The sequence below is a fragment of the Pipistrellus kuhlii genome, unplaced genomic scaffold, assembly GCF_014108245.1.
Source record: "Pipistrellus kuhlii isolate mPipKuh1 unplaced genomic scaffold, mPipKuh1.p scaffold_m20_p_1, whole genome shotgun sequence".
In the NCBI taxonomy this organism is placed as follows: domain Eukaryota; kingdom Metazoa; phylum Chordata; class Mammalia; order Chiroptera; family Vespertilionidae; genus Pipistrellus; species Pipistrellus kuhlii.
Genome location: NW_023425404.1, coordinates 42,410,390 through 42,431,687, shown reverse-complemented (window position 1 = coordinate 42,431,687; position 21,298 = coordinate 42,410,390). Strand labels below are relative to the sequence as shown.

The 21,298-nt window shown below is 35.1% G+C and overlaps 1 protein-coding gene across 4 annotated transcripts in view; it reads left to right on the top strand.

The window, feature by feature from the left end:
* UNC13C (unc-13 homolog C) overlaps positions 1 to 21,298 on the top strand; it is a 503,072-nt gene that overhangs the window by 111,723 nt on the left and 370,051 nt on the right. For all 4 annotated transcript variants that reach the window (XM_045582381.1, XM_036441424.2, XM_036441415.2 and 1 more), the window contains exons 3-4: positions 19,415 to 19,437; positions 20,024 to 20,088. In XM_045582381.1, the coding sequence (XP_045438337.1) occupies positions 19,415 to 19,437; positions 20,024 to 20,088 (88 nt within the window). The remainder of the gene's footprint in view (positions 1 to 19,414; positions 19,438 to 20,023; positions 20,089 to 21,298) is intronic.

Genomic DNA, 21,298 nt, shown 5'->3' with positions numbered 1-21,298 from the left:
TTTCTCTGGATCCCAGCTTTATTGTTCTTCCTGGAACTTGTGTTGGCAACCATTCTGGGAGTTCCTTTCTCTGTCTTCATATAAAGCCTGGATCCTATCTCTTTTGGGGTTTGACTCTATTTTCATGGAGATCAGTAGCTTTCTAAGAAAGATTCCATTGGACACATTTTAATCTATTTTTGGAGGGGGGCAGCATATTCATACCACCAACACAGCTATGTTCGGAAATGTCTTTGTCCATAGTAACTTTTTAAAAAAGTTTTCAAGTGTTCATTTTTCATAGATTTCTTTGTTCTTCTCTCTGGAATTCTTTTAACTTGAAGTTGAACTTCCAAGGTTGATGTCTAATTTTTTATCTGTTATTTTTTTTTTTTTCCTGTCTGTTCTGACTTCTGAGAGCTTTTTTGAACTATGTTCCTCAATACTTTAATTGAATTATTTTATTACAGCTATCAGATTTTTAATATACAACAGTTCTTACTTTTTCTCTCATAGTTACATTTTATTTTTATGAAATAGTGCCTCTTATCTCTCTAAAGAAGTTAAATTTATAGTTTTCTTTTAAGTTTTGCTTCCTGATTTTCCATATATTGATTATGGTTCACTTGGGTTTATTATTTGCATTGTTTGTATCTGTCTTTTATATTAGCTAGGTATTTGTTTTTCTATAAGTGCATGTGTAAGAATGAGGCGCTGGGCAGATGGCTGAAAGCTCTTTGCACTTGGATGGGTTTTGATAGCTAGTGGGTTTTGTTGTAGAGTGATATGGTGATAAGACTGAATTTTCACTGGTGTGTGTGTGTGTGTCTGAAAGAGGTGCAAATGTCACTTTCTGGAAATCACTTCTCTGAGGCTCTTCACTGTGCCCAGAGGAGAAACTTCCAGTTCTAACTGAGGGGCAAGTCCTGCTCATGTGGTTTTTGGAGTAGAGCAGTATATGGTCTGATAGTTGAGCAGTTAATATCTAGAGTTTTATTTAACTTTCATGGTTTTATCTCATTTGCATCACTTGCCTGATGTTTGAGTTCATAGCCTCTCAGATTCAATTTCTCATGAGAATAAACCTTGGGTCTCCTTCCTGAGGCAGTGACAACTAGATGGTGAATAGGACTTGAGGGGTCAAACACTGTATGTGCACATCTATGATTATCTGTGGCCTTTGCCACCTGGTGCCTTACAATTTGGATACTGTCAGGGGTTCTTGTGTCATGAATAAGTTACTTCTGATAGTACTACTCACTTTGGGCTCTTTCCTATTGCTTCTTTCATTCTGGAGGGTTTTTATATTTTAACTAGAGGCCTGGTGCATGAAATTTGTGCACTGGGAGGGGTGTCCCTCAGCCCAGCCTGCACCCTCTCCAATCTGGGACCCCTCAGGGGATGTTTGACTGTCTGATCCTCATAGAAATTGGGCCTAAACCAGCAATTGGACATCCCACACACAGTCTGGGGCCTGGGACCTACCTGCCTGCCTGATTGCCCCTAACCGCTTACGCCTGCTAGCCTGATCACCCTCCTAACTGCTCCTCTGCCATCCCGATTGACATCTAACTGTTCCCCTGATGACCTGATTGCCCCCAACTTTCTCCCCTGCTGGCCTGATCATCCCCAACTGCCCTCCCCTGGTGGCCAGATCATCATCAACTGCCCTCCCATGCTGGCTATCTTGTGGTGGCCATCTTGTGGCAGCTATCTTGTGATAATGTGGGGGCAGCCATCTTGTGGTGGCCATCTGTGACAACATGGGGGCGGCCATCTGTGGGTGGCCATCTTGTGACAACATGGAGGAGGCTATCTTGTGATGATGTAAGAGCAAGACACCACCTAGGTTTTTATTAGTATAGATATTTTATTATAACTTAAGTAGAGTCACAAATGGGAGAAGAGATACATGTTTTTGGCCAATTGCATCAAGTTTAAATATAAATTCTGTGTTGCATTTTAAAGTCCTTGGGTGAGTAAGGAATAGAGAGATTAAAAAAAACAACACCCTCTACCACAAATTACAAAAAAATAATAATAATAATAAAAAAACCCGAAAAAACAAACAAACAAAAAAATTTACTTACCAGCTTTGATGAAAATCCAAAAGAAGGGAAATCATACTGATTATTGAAGAAATCATGAAAATAAGAACTAAGACAGTGACAGGACTGAATAGAAGAGTGTTAATGGGAGAGGGATTTAGGAAGTGGTTTCAACCAGACTTAATTACTGGTTGAACATGAATATGAATGTAATAAAAATTCAAAGATGATTCTAAGGCTTCTGACTTCATGACTGGGAGGAAGCCACCACCATCTTTTAAAGAGAACACAGGAGGAAGATTGGCAGAAGAATAGATGAGTTCTATTTTAAACTTACTAAATTTGAGATGCCTGAGGCTCACCCAAGTAAAGGGGTTGTAGATAGATACTTTTCTCTTGAAGTTTGAAGGGCAATGACTGTAATGTTTGTTAGTAATCCCCGATGTCATGGTTATGCTGAGATCAGATAATTATATTTTGTTAGTATAGCAATATTTCTAGATCTCTTGACTCATTCAGCCATAGATTTAAGAAATACAGTAATTTCATTTCAGAAACATCTGCCTTTATTTGAAATGAGGAAGAATTATAAGACTTCTGAGACTCATGTTCATAGAAATAAGGGACGATATATATGAACTAGAATCTGAAGCCCAGAGTTTAGGTTAGCCAGAGTGGGTGATTTCCATTCTCATAAAATTAATCATTACTGAATTTCAAGTCATCTTGAAGAAATAAATATTAAAACAAGGACTTGCAACCTTAAGAAAGCACACTAAGTGAAAATATTTTCAGATTTGCTGTGAAAAACTAATCCATATTTGGGAATTTACACAGAATGACATGAGGTGGACTTGCTCAGAATAAAAAGTAGCATGTAATCATTATTTCACACACATACTTGTTATTTTCTTTAGATTCAGCAGAAAAATAAAATCAACCCTTCATTCTTCAAAAAAAATTATTTTTTTACTTTCTATTCCATGTACTATCTCTTCATATCATTTTACCCACCAAATGTCTTTCTCCAGTCATTATTCTCTTCCATTCCTCCCCTGAAAAGTATTTTAATCAATACCTACCATATAACTCAGACTTAAACTGGCCAAGATATTAAATCAGCCTGTATTTAATGGCAACTGGACAATAGTGAAAATTGAATAAAATGTGATACTGGTAGTCGGTAGTCTGACAAGATAGAAAGAGAATTTTTCTTTTTTTTTGAGTTTTTAGACTAAGCTTCACATTGCAGAATACTGGCTCAGGAAGTACTGTTTCCCTACTGTGTGGTGTATGTGTTTATGTGTGTGTGTAATGAAAGCTGCTTTTTGAGTGAAGTTGAATTCCTAGAAATATAAATTCCCCAAATTAGTTTGTTATATAGGTTAATGTGCAATAATCATCATCTGACCTTGTAGAAATTAAATATATATTTGTACAGAGCAATATCAAAAAATTAGAAAGCACATTATTACAATACCTATTTTAATTGATATGAAAAAGTTTTGACTGATATACTTGACAGTTTTTAAATTTCAAATCTCAATTCTATATTGCAATTAGATGCCTGATCCATTGTCTGAATTTTTACACAAATAATTGAATAGAATAAAGCTGAGGATAAAAGCTACGTAGGAAACAAGGGGGTAAATGGACTACAACAAAAACAGGCATATTTATATGTTAAATAGTGATTTAAATGTCAATTTAAATAGTAATTCCAAAATGGTAGCTTAATGTAGTTTCTGACACACATGCAGTATTTTTATGTATTGTTTGATATACCCAAGTCTGTGCCAGGCACTAAGAATGTAGAGTCTGCTATAAAGATGGCTATCTGGTTTCTATTTTTGAAGGAGCTGCACAATGTAAGAGAGGCATTGAAATAAGGCAATCCTTAAAATCTATGCTTTTCATTGAACTTTGAAAACAGGAGGTGAACTGGCTTCAATAGCACTACCTGTTTTCTATGGAATGAGAACTGAGCTATTAGTTTAAAAGGAATTAATGTGATGTATAACACTTAAAGGAAGTAGAGTCTTTGCTCAAGCTTTTATATTAAACTGGAGACCCAGTGCACAAAATTTGTGCACAGGTGCGGTCCCTAGGCCTGGCTGGCAATCAAAGCACAAGTGTCTGGAAGGGCAAATCCCAACTGACCTCTGGGCCCCAGGAAGCACCTGGACTCCCAAATCCCTGATTGGCCCTCTTTGCCTGAGACATCGGGCCACCTCCCAGCTCCCTCAGTGCTTGGAAACCAGGTAACATCCCCAACCCCATCACTGCCACTGGTCGCCATCTGCAGGGTCATCATCAGGGCAATCGGGCAAGCTTGCACCTACCTTGGCCTGGCAATGCCCACTCACCTACTCCACCATCTCACCACGGTCCCAACAGCGCCTCCACTGCCTCCCACTTCCAGTGCCAATGCCTGCCATGTTACATGCCACCCCCTGGTGGTTAGTGCACATCATAGCAAGTGGTTGAACTCCTGGTCGAGGGGATAATTTGCATATTAGGTTTTTATTATATAGGATAGCATTATTCCTGTTACTTTGGGATGATTCTGCCCTCCACTTTTAAGGAAACATGAGAATAGATTAGATTATCTATAAAGGTCTCTCTATTTTCATTCTAATGTTACATAAAAAGGACAGAAGCATCCTTTAAAATGAAACTTTCCATTAGAAGATTTGGGCATTGAGAGGATTGAAATTTTAATCTTTTTTTCACTAAAAGTTACCAAAAACTGGTAGGAACAAAAAAGAGAATGATGGTTTCTGTGACTTTGATACAACACACTGGTAAAACAGGAAAATGCATACTTCAGAGAAAAATTCAAGTGTCTAAAAAAGTACAAGAATTATTTGGTTTTTATTCTGTTTTGTAGGAATGACTGCTTTCAGAATCTGTAGCATATTTTTTGGAGATAATGGATTGGTGATAGTTTTTCTGTTATTTCAACAAAAATATATTTTATTAAATAATGCTTTCATTTAAAATATCAAGCAATTTAGATAAAGAAAAAAAGAATCTGGTATAACCATAGTATTATAGTAGATTTGATTTAAAATTTCAAATTATACTAAGTTACTTTAATTTGCCCCCATAGCATATAGATTTACCTGCAAAGCCAGATATGAATTATTGATGATTATAGTAAGGGACTTGCCCTTCTCTATGCTGTAACTTGACATTTTCTCACCATTTTTATTTTGTCTAAAATATAGGGGTAATGTATTTAAAAGAAGTAAAGGTATAGAGCCAGTTGAGTTTTCTCCATTGGTTGAGTTAGTGATTGATTACAAGGGAAGGAGTCTGCTGTGGGGATACTATACACACAAGCAACTCATCAGACAAAAACACTCCTCAGCAAACTCAGAGTAAGACGCCTTCCATGGAGCCATTTCATCTCGGGGTAGTTTGCTCTTACACATTCATCTGGGAGGAATTCTGATATATATGGAGTCAGAGTCAAAACTGGAATATGGTGCAAGCTTTTAGTTCGTGGAATGGAATCCCTTCTCCTCCTGTCCGCCCATGGGATACTCCACCCATCTGCTGTTTTCTGTACTGCCTGCATCAAGAGATGGTTCCTACTTAGGCTGAAAAAAAAAATGTTTTCATCTATAGCTGTCTCAGTTTCCAACTAACATTTTACAACACTGAAAGCTAAAAGTACCAAGAAAAGTACCTTTCTTCCAGCAGAGGCGAACTTTTTATAAACTATTTCCTAACTAATACAAATACTTTATGTAGTTTTTCATTTTCATTCAGAATAATCCAGACCATTATAAACTCTGTGTGTACAGTACTCCAGAGTATATGAAACACTATGAGTTCCTGTGATGGGGACATGGGTGTATTTGGAATATTATTGGATACATTATTGAGATAAAAATTATGAGATCTATTTTTCCTTCCCTACAAAATCCATTCAGAGAGACTGTAACAACCCTTTCCCCATCAACGTCACTCTGTTTGGTGGCTATACCATCTTTCGTGGACTCTAGCAGAGAAGGAAAGGGCTATTCTAAACATTATCTCCAAGTATGGTTGCAGGTCCTTTTGTTTAAACTAGAAACATTAATAGATAATCCTTAACCTGGTGAATTCTCTAGAAGACACACATTAATTTTCGAATATTCTGTTCTAGGAAGAGTAGAGAGAAATATCGTCATTGTTCTATGTGTGGGGTCAAATGAGTCTGAAGGCAGGTGAAGTCTGGGTCTTCAGTGAAACCTGGGATGTGGGATTGCTTTCTGCATTTTAAAGACTTGTGGTGAAGGTATTACAGAAATAAACAACTCATTTTTAGGTAGTTATTAAAATTATTAAAAGAGGCTTCCACGCATTAGGAAAAAAAAGTATAATTGAATGTTATCTGAACACTATAGCTCTAGCCATATGACGTCTCTTGTGAAAATTAATGACTATTAGTTTTCTAGACCATTAAGCAGAGCCTGGAGTAAAGATCAAAGTTGATTTTGTGAATTTTCTTCCTCACAAGTTTTGGTGCCTAATGTAATTATCGCAATTTTTAGTGATTTCCTTGAAGAGAACTGATTAGCCTCATGAATGACTTAATTAGAGATTACCAAGCTAATAGAGGCAGGGATGAATCTTGATGGCATAGTCCTTCCTCCTGCAGCTTCAGACAATAGTAAACAATTGCTTTCCAAAAGCTCACACAACCATTGCACTGTCTTTAATACATAATGCTTACTTACAGGGTTATTCCGGGTTATTCCTAGGTAAAAGGAACTTAAAAGTTATGTTCACAGCAATGGATGATGACTCTAATTCTTCCAATGGTTAGAGAAAGGAGTAATGCACACTGCAAAATCTGAGAGATCTCAACTCCTCCACCCCTTCACCTGTCTGTCCCTTCACCTGTCTGTCCCCTGCCTTCACAGCTGTCAGCCTTCTCTCTCTCTCTCTCTCTCTCTCTCTCTCTCTCTCTCTCTCTCTCTCTCTCTCTCTCTCTCTCTCTCTCTCTCTCTCTCTCTCTCTCTCCAGTTGTTAGTTAATTTTGTTTAATAGATTCCACATATAGGTAGAAAGACTTGGCACTTGTCTTCCTCTGACTAGCTTTTCATTTAGCACAGTGCTCTCCAGGTCCATCTGTGCTGTCACAACGGGTAAGATTTCCTTTTATATGGCTAAGTGGTATAAATGTACAATAGCTATTTTATCTGCTAATCTACTGAGGGGCACTTGGGCTGCTTCTAAATTATGGCTATTGCAAGTAATCTACAATGAAAATAGGGATGCATATATTCTTCCGAATTAGTATTTCAGATTTCTTCAGATAAATTCCCAGAAGTGCAATTGTTGGGTCATAAGGCAGTTCCATTTTTAAAATTTAAAGAGAAAGAAACTCAGGGACACAGACAACAGTATGGTGATTGCTGGGGGTGGGGGTGGAGGAGGGTATAGGGGGGATAAATGGTGATGGATGAAGACTTGGGGTGGTGAACACACAGAACAGTGTACAGATGATGTGTTGTGGAAATGTGCACTTGAAACCTGTATAGTTTTGTTAACCAGTGTCACCCCAATAAAAAGAAAAAAAAAGAAAAATTCTCTTTCTCGTTCCTCTCTGATTTTATACCAGAATTACTGTGTTGGCAAATTAAATATATTGTCTTTTCATCTCTTAGAGGAACACTTAGAGGAACATCCTCCTGTTCATATGATATGGTGGAATTGATATAGAAACCAAAGGCTCCCACCTGTCTTTTTTTTTTTTTTTTTTTATTTTATTGATTTTGTACAGAGAGGAAGGGAGAGAGATAGAGAGTTAGAAACATCGATGAGAGTCATCGATCAGCTGCCTCTCGCACACCCCCTACTGGGGATTTGCCCCCAACCAAGGTACATGCCCTTGGCCGGAATCAAACCCGGGACCCTTCAGTCCCCAAGTCGACGCTCCGGTCTCGGCTCCCACCTGTCTTAACAGCTTTTCATTGTGTCCGGAATCCTGTAAACATTAACTCAATTTAACATGGAGGAAGCATGAAGACTTGTTAGAAAATGACTTTAACTAACCTTTATATTACTTTTCAAACAGAAAATAAACTAAACCCAGTGGCTTTTATTTTCATTTCTAAGAAAGTGTTTCAGTAAACAGAGTCTTATTTGATACCCCGATGAGAAAGCAGATAAAAGCAGAACTCTCGCACCTGAATGAGAGATGATGGGTATGGAGTCCTAGCTGCACACTCCTTTCTCCAAGGAGCCTCTCCCGGAAGCCTAGGACTTCTCAGAACACATTTTGAAAACCACTAGGCAATATGATCTCTAAAAGCCCTTTGGTTCCAATATACTGTAATTCCAACAAGTAATTACTGAATGTGCCCGTGTTATTCAATCTATACTTTGCTACACCACATGGAAAATTGACAAAATTTTATCAATGGAACCATCCTTTGATGGGAAAATGGAAAGTCAACACCTGGGTGTGTGTGGGGGCAGTATGGGAGGCAAAGAGGAGTGTTGTGTTTGGTGTTAATAATGAACAGAGATAATGCTCTTTCGTAAAGATTCGTTGGCTGGCTGGTCCATGCCCTTCCTTTACCAGGGACATGACTAGCAAACATTTCAAGAGTATCCTTTTAGGTTGTGTTGTCATAATTTTACTCTCCACAAGTACTACAGAAGTGGAGCTTTGTGATTTAAAAAAAGTATGTAAATGATGTCATACTAGATAATTCTAAATTTTAAACTTGCTGTAATGTCCTTGAAAACTCTTCACATTGATGCTTACTGGCCAAATTTGTTTTTTAATGTATTTCACAATATGAATATATCAAAAATTATCTATTCCCTATGAGTAGGCACTAATTTTTGCTATTAAAATAATGTTATAGTAAACATCTTCTGCATGTAATCTGATATATTGCAAGAGTTCCTTCATGTCAAATACCAACAAGAAGAATTGCTGAGGGAAAAAGTAGCAACTTTTAACCTTTCTAGAAATTGCAATTTTGTTCTTCAAAGTGGTCTTATAAATTTTACTACCAAAATCTCTTCAAGAAATTTTTATCCATAGGAACATGGCAATCTCAGATATTTAATTTTGTTTCCATTTCAGTGTCTGGGAAATAATATATCACTGTTATATTTGCACAATTCTCATAGCTGAAGAATTCTACATCTTTTTCAATGTACAGTGTTAGTTCAGAATTCCTCTTAGTGAATTGCATGTTAAAATGCATTTCTCCTTTTTTCTGAGTTGTTTTTCTTCAAGTTATTTTATTATAGATGCTAAGCTAATTTTCTATTTGTTATATGTGTTGTAAATATCTTCTCCAGTTCATTTTTTTCCTTTGATGTGATAGATTTATCATTCTTACTGTTCATGATTTGTGCTTTCTGTATCTTTATATATATAAATATGGTGATTTTTATTCACTCCTTCCACTCTTTGTTTTTAACATCATCTTTTATAAATTTTCTTTTGTATCCCTTAACTATTTAAATAGACATAGTTGATTTTGCTACTATTGTCTTTAACCTTAAGACTAGCTTTTAAGTGGCTGTGATCCAGTGCCTTTACTAAATACTTGCCTTTATAAGATATTTTTTTAAATATATTTTCTTATTACTTGTTATGACATTTCTTTTCCAATTAAAAAAAAAAGAAATGTTAATATATTTTGTAAAGATTTTTTTGTGGTGATGACCTCTTTAGTTTTTGTTTGTCTGAGAAGCCCTTACCTCCTTTTTCAATTCTGAATAATAACCATGCTGGGAAGAGTATTTTAGATTGTAGATTTCTTTATTTTAACACTTTAAGTGGCAGGTTCTCTGGTCTACAAATTCTGCTAACAAATCTGCTGAGAGCCTTATGGAATACTAGAGGCCTGATGAACAAATGTGTGCATGGGTGGGGTTTCTCAGCCTGGCTGGTGATCAGGGTCTTCCAGCCCAGTCCCTGGGAAGGGCCCATGTGAGGCAGGCTGGGGAAGGCTGGCTGTGGGAGTGCACTGACCACCAGGGGGCAGCTCCTGCATTGAGTGTCTGCCCCTGGTGGTCAGTGTGCATCATAGAGACCAGTTGTAAAGGTCGCTTAGGCTTTTACACACACACACACACACACACACACACACACACACATATGTGTATGTGTGTGTGTGGGGGCTGGCTTGATTCAGCCCTAACAGCCCTGGCTTCATCTGGAAGGTTGTACGGAAGAACATCCAGAAGGTCGTTTGCTGTCTGGTCTAATTAGCATATTATGCTTTTATTATTATAGATTTAGAGCCTTGTAAGTGACTAGCTGTTTTCCTTTTGAAGCCTTCAAGATTCTCTCTTCATCTTTAACTTTTGGCATTTTAATTATATGTTGTGGTGTGGATCTCTTTGGGTTCATATTATTTGTGACTCTGTGCTTTCTGGACCTGGATGCCTGTGCTCTTCTCCAAGTTTTCAATAATTATTTCTTCAAATATGTTTTCTGCCTCTCTCTCTCTCTCTCTCTCTCTCTTTCTGTGACCTTTATAATACAAATGTTATTACGCCTGCTATTGTCCTGGAGGTTCCTTAAACTTTAAAAAAAAATTATTTTTCTATTTTTTGTTGTTCTTATTGGGTGATTTTTACTATTCTGTTTTAGAGATCACTAATCTAGTTTTTTCTGTATTATTTAAACAGTGTTGATTTCGCTACTATTGTCTTTTAACCTTCAGACTAGCTTTTAAGTGGCTGTGATCCACTGTGTTCCTTCATTCTTCTCCCAAGCTTCTTGATCATCTTATGACCATTATCAGGCAAATTACTTACCTCTGCTTCATTATGTTCTTGTTTGTTTTTTCCCCCCCAGATATTTTCTTATCTTTCATTTGAAAAATATTCTTTTGTCTCCTAATTTTGTTTCTATGAATTAAACAAATAGCTACCTCTCCCAATCTTGAAGAAGTGGCCTTGTATAAGACTGACCTTTCTGTAGGCTCTATGGGCTGGTTGGCTTTGGAAAGCTGGCTAGTGCCAAAACAGTCACATGAAGCACCAATGGTATCCTGGCTAGAGTTGGGGCAGGCACCCACCGGGGTTTCTCAGGCTACATGGTTTATGGGTTGCTAGATCTGGAGTGCATATGGAAGGGCCGTGCTGGCCTAAGGAATATGGCTCCTGTAGCACCTTGACTATTTATCCATTTTTCATGGGTAAATTTATGTCTCTAGATGGATGGAAAATTTTCTTGTTTTTCTTCATTCCCTTAGATAACTTTTATCTCATGAATTTATATTGTGATTATATTTATACTGTATTGACTCATGCTCTATCCAGATAGCTCCAATAACAGTTTTATCTTTACCTGTGCACAGATTTTGAGGTGTGGACTTACTATTAAAGTTCCAGGAAAAATAGTGATAGTTATCTTTATTTTCAAATGTTATATTCTTAACCCTTAGCACTCAGGGGCATTTGCTAAATGTTTGCTGAATGAATGATTTTTCCCAATAACCTTTTCCAATGCATTTTTGGCATTTATTTAATTCTCTATTAGTTTTGAGTTTCCACTTCATTTATAGTGATTGGGAATTATATTCACTTTTTTTTAATGAGCTGGGATATGTTTTAAAATTTAAAAATCGTTACCTAGAATTTGTGTATATGTATGGAATTGTGGTCTAGGTGGAATAGAACTCAGAATACTTTCATATCATCTTATTCTGCTTTATTATCCAGAAGACTGGCTTGAATTTTTAAAAACAGAAAATAAAATTCTGATTATGTTTCATGTCACTGTGTTGCTTGAAAACAGTCTGTGATTTCACATTGCAATTATGGTGTATTTAAATTCCTTAATAGATTATATAAAGACTTTAATGCTATGAACTCTATTCACCTTTCATTTCTTAAAATTCTTTGCTATCACATTTCCATGCTTCATTTCCTATTACTCTATACTCTGTCAGGCTTCAATGACTAGACAAATTCTTTTCCCTCTACCAAGAATTATTTCATTCATCTCATAAATCATCTTCTGCATGATTTTTTTCCCCAAAACCAACATCCTTTCTGGCTGTAGAATTAGGAGATCTGTGCTCTCATATCACCTGTCCATATCTTACATATATTTATATAATATAGTATTGTCATTGTAACTCAATTCTTCAGGTTACCCCTAGCATAGAAATGAACAAAAAAGTGAGTGAAATAAGCATTACACTAGCATTAGTCTCTCACTCAGCACGCACCCGTTGCTTCCAGAACTGACTGAAATGTAAGAAATGCTGAGATGCTTTCTTTGACTGGCAGCATGTAACAAATATTGATACTTCTCAAGACATTTGAGATGATTCAATAAAAGAACCACTAAAGGGCTTTGCACAATATTTAGCACTTAGTAGGTATACTCTTACAGTTAATGGTGTTCCTTCCTTTTTACAGCAGTATAGTATTCCAATGTGTAGATATATCACAGTTTTTGTTTGTTTGTTTGTTGGTTTGTTTTGTGTGTGTTGTGTTTAATTTACTTGTCTGCTAATAGGCACTTAGGCTATTTCCAAATATTAGCTATTATAAATTGTGCTGCTATGAACATAGGGATGTACATAACCTTTCTGATTGGTGTTTCTACTTTCTTGGGATATATCCTAGAAGTGAGATCACTGGGTCAAATGGGAGTTCCATTTTTGGTGTTTTGGGGAAACACCATACTGTTCTCCAAGTGGCTACACCAGTTTGCATTCCCACCAGCAGTGCATGGGGGTTCCTCTTTCTCTGCATCCTCGCCAGCACTTGTCATTTGTTGATGATAGCCATTCTAACAGGCTATCATCATTGTCATTTTTATTTGGATCTCTCTGATGATTAGTGGCTTTGAGCATGTTTTCATATGTTTCTTGGTCTTCTGTATGACCTCTTTCAAAAAGTATCTATTTAGATCCATTGCCTATTTTTTGATTGGGTTGTTTATCTTCTTTTTGTTAAGTTGTATGAGTTTCCTGTAAATTTTGGAGATTAAACCCTAATTGGAGATAACATTGGCAAATATGTCTCCCATGCAGTGGGCTTTCTTATTGTTTTGTTGATGGTTTCTTTTGCTATGCAAAACCTTTTTATTTTGATTGATGTAGTCCCATTTGTTTATTTTCTCTGTAGTTTCCATTGTCCTAGGAGCTGTATCAGTGGAGATATTGCTTCAGCATATGTCTGGGATTTTGCTCCCTGTGGATTCCTCTAAGATTTTTATGGTTTCCCATCTTACCTTTATCCATTTTGAGTTTATTTTTGTGAATGGAGTAAGTTGATGGTCTAGTTTCATTTTTTTTCATGTATCTGTCCAATTTTCCCAACACCATTTATTGAAGAGACTGTCTTGACTCCATTGTATGCTCTTGCCTCCTTTGTTAAATATTAATTGAGCATAGTGGTTTGGGTTGATTTCTGAATTCTCTGTTTTGTTCCATTGGTCTATATGTCTGTTCTTGTGCCAGTACCAGGCTGTTTTGAGAACAGTGGCTTTGTAGTACAGTTTGATATCCCTCCCACTTTGTTCTTCTTTCTCAGGATTGCTGTAACTATTCAGGGTCTTTTTTTATTCCAGATGAATTTTGGAGAGTTTGTTCTAGGTCTGTGAAATATGCCACTGGTATTTTAATGAGATTTCACTTAATTTATAGATTGCTTTGAGTAGTATGGACATTTTAATGACCTGGAGAGCATTATGCGAAATAAGCCAGTCAGAGAAAGAGAAATATTACATGATCTTACACATTTGTGGAATATAATGAACAACATAAATTGATTAACAGAAACAGATCCAGAGACAGAGAAGCATCAATCAGATGGTCAAACCTCAGAGGGAAGGCAGGAGAGGGGAGGGGTAAGGGGAAGAGATCAACCAAAGGACTTATATGCATACATATAAGCATAACCAATGGACACAGAAACTAGGGGTGTGAGGGCATAATCAGGGAGAGGTACTGGGGGGGGCAATAGGGGAATATGGATACTTGTGTAATACCTTAATCAATAAAGAAAAAAATTGAACATTAAAAAATAAATAAATAAAGGTTAATTGCAACTCAACAACCCTCTGATTACATTATAGGCTTTCCTCTGAACTGTTTGCAGCCCCCATCTCATGACTTTCAGGCATACTGTACAGACTTTAAAAGTCACATGTATTCTGATATAGTGGTAAATAAGCCAAACCCATCTCCAAAGCATCTAGTGAACAATATTATCCCCAGTGTAAGATTTATATTATCATTGAAGGACTTTAGAGCAAAGAAGTTTAAGAAAAATTGCTAAAATACTTGAGTGTAGAAATCAATCTTTACAAATGTCAAGATCTTTTCCATCCAAATTTCCTTCAAAAATTGTTACATAATGGAAAAAAAAAAAAACACAAGCGAAGGAACACAATTTTTACTTCTATCTTAGAAAATTGTGAAATATCTCAAATTTAGGCATTAGGTATTACTGTAAAACATTTACTTTTGGTGGTAATTAGCAAATATTTCTTGTTATCCTGAAATTCATTATATATACAAAATCATAGTATTTAGAGCTAGGATCTTTAGATATAACCTGCTCAAACTTTCTTATTTTGCTTATATATGGAGGTAAACTGAGAGCTAAGGATGTCATGTTATCTTAAATTATATTTAAATTTATTTCTCAGAGATATAAACACAAGAACCTGTGATAGGTTTAATACTCAGGAGATGCATGTATATGGTGTGCAATTCTATAAGGTTAGAGATTTAGCTTTGTAGGTTCTCATGCAGCATAGTTGAATAATGATGTTCACCTCCTAAATATTTTCTAAGTTTAAAAAATTTAAGAGGTGGTTTCACTATAAAGTAGATAGAGATACTATGGTCCTATGGTAATAATATTAAGTAATTGAACTTCAAAATGAACTTGAGAGGTGATATGACTTCTAAGACAAGGAGCATTGGGAGCAGCATTATAGGAAGTATCCTGTATGTCATTTCAGAGGTTTAGACAGAATTTGACTAAGCAAAACAACTAATGTAGAATAAAAGGCAATTTGTTAGGGAATAAAGCCATCGTGTGTGTGTATTGGGTACATACATGTGCCTTGTATAATAGATGTATATACACCATAAATATTTTTAACATTTTGATAGTCTTTTAAATCTATTTATTTTAATAGTTGCAAATTATTACATCAAGACCACAGAGCATAATTTTAAACCCATATGTTTATACCTGCTCACATATATCTTTTTCCAATGTTTTATTGTAAATGATGGAAAAAATGCAGATCTTTACATATACATTTATTTTCAGTATTTAAAATTATATTAGTTTTCTAGTGATGATGTAACAAGGTACCATAAATTGAGTGACTCAGAATAACAGAAATGTATTGTCTCTCAGTTCTGGAGCCTAGTTGTCTGAGATCAAGACAAATTGACAGAGAAATGTTCCCTCTGAACATTTTAGGGAAGGATCTGCCCAGGGCTTTCTCAGAGCTTTTGGTGGATAGTTCCTTGGTTTGTGGCAGCATAATTCCAATCTTTACCTAATATTTTTCTGTGTTTACATTTGTCTCCAAATTTCTCCATTTTATAAGGACACCTGTCATATTGGATTGGGGACTGGGCTACTCCAATAAGATCTCATCTTAACTAAGCCACATTCTGAGGTGCACAGGGTTAGGCCTTCAACATATAAATTTTGGGGGATACAATTCAGTCTATAACAAAAATAATTTCTTTAGCATCAACTTCCAAAACAGGAATTTCCTCATCAAAACAATCACTAGACATTACCAAAAGTTCATGACTATTTTATTATCATTTTCTTTGTCATCAACCATGCATTACAATGCCTGGTTCATGACACTAATAACAGACTTGGGAATTATTTCTAATATCATAAAATATCATTATTCAAGTCTGTTAATTTTATAATCATAATTAGATATTTTATAAATTGGATAATTTTTTTATGCTTATTAACTCTTGTTGCCTTCTATTTTATGAATTATCTAGTCACATTTCTGAACATCTATTTATTGGAGTGTTGTCATTTTTATAGATATGTATGTTTTTTTAAATGCTGAACATATTAGCAAATATATGTTTTTTTTATTTTTTATTGTTTTTATATACGAAAGTAATGAAGAAACATAACAAATTTATCAAACTATTTTTAGTATTACTCTTTTACCTTTAAGTTTAAAACATACCTTCTTATTCTATAGGTTTAATATTCTTTTCTAGTTTTACTTGCTTTTTTTAACTTTATTTGTATTTAATTTTTAGTATACCTGGAACCCCATAAGTTTTGTGTGAGATAAAAATAACAAATGAATATTACAGATACTTAATCTATGGTCTAAGCATCATTTATTGACTAGTGCTTTCTCTTTCTCTGTAATAACATATAACCTTTCTTATTCATTGAATTCTTAAGTATAAAGGTTTATTACAAAGCTATCTTTTGTGTTTCACTGAACTTTTAATCTATTATTTGCTGGGTCTATAAAGTTTTAGCTTTTATGAATTTTTAATATTTGTATATGCTCTCCTCACAATTCTAATTTTAAAAAGTCTGAGATGTTTCTACTTATTAATTCAGTTACACTTGAAATTAGGATAATTTCAGGTTGCAGCAACTTATCATCATGCTTTGAATTCTTAAATCTATATATCTGTTTGAAGACAATTCTTCATCCCTGTACAGAAAGATGAAATGTTTCCTTGATTCAGATATTTTAGGTACTTCCATGAAGTCATGTGTCTTATTTAAAGTTGTTTATTCAGTATTCAGCAAACATTTATTGGTCGGCTCTATTTCAGAAATGTAGTAGAAATTAAGAAAAGGTGATTAATATAACTGAGGAGCTTGCATCTAGGAGGACTGCAGATAAGAAAACCAGCAAAGGGTAAGAATTAACCAAGAGGAAGAGTGCATAGTGTACAGAGGGATTATGCTTCAACTATGTTTTGGAGGCTGACTAGCAATTAGCTAGCTGAAAAGGGGGCATTTGTTTTAGAAAAGGAAACTGAAAATGCAAAGGCACACAGTTATCAAAGAGCATGGCATAAGGATGAAAGGGCAAGAATATAACTGGGACAAAAGTATAGGCAGGTTATGAATGAGGGCTGAAGAGCCATCAGCCAACGGTATACACACATCTGATATTCTCTCATGTGGGCATTGGATAACATTGGTGGGTTTTAAAAGGGAAGATAATGTGATTGTGCCTGTATTTTAGAAAGGTTTCAAGGGAGAAAATTTCACAGGTAGACAAGAAAAGAGTGGAAATGAACAAAAAGGGTTGGTTGATAATAAAAATGTGTTCAGTGAATGAATAAAACATTGAAGTAATCATTGAATGAAAGTACTGGAATGCATGATTAGAGTTAGATGCTGAAAAATAATTGCTGAATTTGTTAGAATTATTTTTATTTTAGTGAGATGGTTGATATAGAAACCAGTTATTGGGAATCAAAATCAGTTTTCAGTGGGAGATGTCAAGTATTGGATATTTGAAATCATATCTCATGTCATTGTTTTTCAAGCTAATTGCTCAGTATGTGGGAAATAACATACTATTATTTTTTTATTTTGTTTATGTATTGGTTATCTATGTTCACTTTCATAACTATTTTACTAACCTAATAGGTGACAAGGTTTTTGTTTGTTTATTTTCTGGGTTTAAAATTGTAATTCCTGAAAATAACAACATTGTATCCTGTCTTTTAATACTTACATATTTTTTTTCTATTTCTTGTTTTAATATGTTGGTCAGAATTTCTAAAAATCAGTTAAACTAATTGTAGTAGGTATTTTTTTAAATAATAATAGGAATGCCCTAATATTTCACACTTAAGTTGTTAACTCTAATGACTTTTACTTTTTTTAATGTATTAAACTTAAGGAAAACTCATTCCAATTATATTTTTTAAAAGTCACAAGGTTGTGAAATTTTATCACATAACTTTTTGGGATCTACTGAAATGCAGATATGTATTTTCTGACCAGTTGATATGTCCTATTACATTAGTTATTCCATGATTTTATATCATGTTCAGAATAAAATATATATAGTATGATAATTGTTTTTCAGAAATAATGATTACTTTTATTTTTGATCTTTTATTTAGTATTTTAAAATATTTATGGCCATAAATAAGAGTGGTCTATTATTATTTTATATTGTGCTTACCTTGTTTTATCTTCAAAGATATAACCCTGAGATATTGTAAAATCTCTAAAAATTGAACAAAAATATTTAGTTACAGTAATCTATACTTAATGATTCAAGAAAACAAATAGATTTCATATTTTCATCAATAAAAGTCATCACTGAGCTATGTGACCTTGGATAAACCTTTATCTCTCTGTAGTTCATCTAGAAAAGTGGGGGGTTTGGACTACATGTACCCAAGGTCACTCTAGCTCCAGCTCCCTGTTGACATGTATTCATAGAGAAGTAGCTTCAGCTTTATGATAATAAGCAAAGCTGAATTAATAAGTTTAAGATCAATAATACTCTATAAGGTGGAATTAGATCATGCCATTATGAGCCTGGAAGATTTAGACTTGAGTTCTAAAAAATATTTATTAGTGTATAGTTCTCTACTTGGGCCCTTGAGTGGTTGAAATTGAAAAATGTTGACCTTGTGGTTTATCTAAAATTTCACTGCAGAAGTGTGGACCAGCCAACCCTCTCTGTTCTGGTCAACACGCTGAAACATTGGATGGAAAGGGCAGCATATGGGGGATCAGAAGTTTTGGATTTGTGTCCCACTTCTGCCCTTAATTAGCCTTGTGATCTTAATCAAATCACTTACCCCCTATTGACATCAATTTTCTTATTTACAAAATGTAATGTATTTAATTACTACTCTTGTAGCTCTTAGATTGCTGATATGAGAACCCATACATAAATAACCCCTTAGTAAAATATCCCAAATTAATCTAGTCATGTGAGGTTTATTTTTGAATACTATATTGATCTCAGTTGACCCTCTCAACAAAGTTTGGGAGCAAATAGGAATAGTATCAGGGGCCCTTTTAAAGCTAGGTATGGACTCTAGAGAATTTGGTGGTTTGTCCAGTGTGCTTAGTCAGTGGCAGAACCTCAGCTGGAGCCTGGGACTTCTGATTCTTCAACTGTTCCTTTCTTTGTATGACACATTGTCTTTCATTAAATCCCGTGATCACCCTGTGATACTTTTCAAGCATTCTGGCACATTTTTCAAATCTTTCAAATTATGAGGATCTAACAGCCATCTTCCCTTGGAGTTCAGCCTTGAAATTCTGTTCATTTATGATTTTAAATAATGTAACATAGTAACACTTTGTTCGTGTGCATGTTTAAATGATTTCTTGAAAAGTACTCCATCTAACATTTATCCCTTCTTTTCCTGATTCTCTTTCAGATAGCAGTTCTGTGGATGAAAAGGTTTTAAATCATGCATTTTTCTTCCCTGCTGAGGGATCTTGTCTTTTGTACATGTTTGTTTGTGACATATTAGACCTGTTTTGGTTCCTCTGTTTTAGTTGTGAAATGTGCATGTTATCACAGTTTTCCATCCTTTGGTTTTCCTTTAAGTGTGCCCCCGATATGTTGCATTTCTGAAGAGGTTACACCTTGCCAGCTGCGCTTCTTTAGCTTACACTTGCCAACCTAGGGGTCTGCTACGGTCAAACTCAGCATCTGTTCCTAAGTCTGGCTAATCATGATCTCCTGGACTGACCCATGATCTTCACTGCATATACTGAGTTTTAAGGGCAAACAGTATTTGTAACTTGATATCCTTTCCTGGACTCTGCCAGTGCCTTTGTTTAAATGCTGACAGCTCATTTCAAATCCTGCACTCACAAAAACATGTAGCTTTGACTTGGAGCTGACCCTGCTTAGCATTTGTCATACCAGGTGTTATGTGTCTAGTGCAGTTGACCCATGTCCCAAATTCCCCTCTATGTAGTTATTGTATGCTAAACGTCTGTTTTCTTTTCTTTTTTTTTTCTGTCATGTTTTATTTAAGGCTCGAATAGTAGGCGGCAATGATTTGGATGCTTCCAAATTCTCTGCGCTTCAGGCATTTGGTGGGTAAGTATATTCGTAACCTTTTTAAAGTATTCCTTTCATCAGTAGCACTTGGCTGTGTTCTCAACATATGTATTTTGAATGCAGGTTGTTGTATGATAGTATAATTAGATAGCCTCACTGTTGCTTTTTTTTTTCACAAAAAAGTAGCTCCTAGAGTGTGTGTGTGTGTGTGTGTGTGTGTGTGTATATATATAATTATGTATGTATGTATCTTTATACAAAGACTCTATATCTAAGCCACCTAACCAGATTAGGTATTAACATTAACATTCCATACACAAATACAATCACATAATTTTACTAAATGTGTTCATATTCATTCAGCTAAAACTAAGTTTGATCTGCTTGTTTGTACTTAATAATATGTCTGTAAATATTTTTATGTGTAAATGAGTTAATGAATGTAATCTCCACTATTATTTTATAGTGGCTTTTAATAGATGAATAAAAAATATTTAAAATTTAATCACAAAATAATGTATGAATTATATTGTATTTTATAAGATACTCAAACAAACAAAAAAAAGAGATTGCCTTTAATACTCCTAATTATACTTTGGTATCAGTTTGACATTTATGTTCTTATACCTTTGCTGTGTGCCTTCATACATATCTAAGTTCGAAGAAAATTGTTTTATAGTGTGTATTGATGTATATTTAGCATATATTAGGCCATTGTTTCCCAAACTTTTGACATATGTGTACCCCTTCTATAATTTTCATAATGCTGAGTACCCCTCGTAATCATGAGAACGTAGAATTCGGCTCAGCTAAGCACGGTGCAGTGCATATCCCCACCAAACTCCGGTGCAACGCGTACCCCCACCAAACTCTTCCCGTATCCCTAGGGTACACGTACCACACTTTGGGCAACACTGTATTAGGCCATTTTGTGTATAAATGAACTAACACTAGTTTCATGTTGACTATGTAGTAGACACTTTTACAATTGTTTTATGTATAATGACTTGTTTGATATTTACAATGGCCATATGAGGTAAGTGTTATTTTGACTTCCACTTTACAAATGAGAGAACCTATGCATAAAATAGTTTAAAAAAACAAACTTACCCTTCATACAGTCAGTGACAAAATCAATAGTCAAACACAGTTAGTCTAGTTCCAGAGCTTACTCACTGTGCTACATTGTATCTGCAACTCATGGTATCCTTTTCCCTTTCCTTTTATTTTTCCATCTAACAGCATGTCT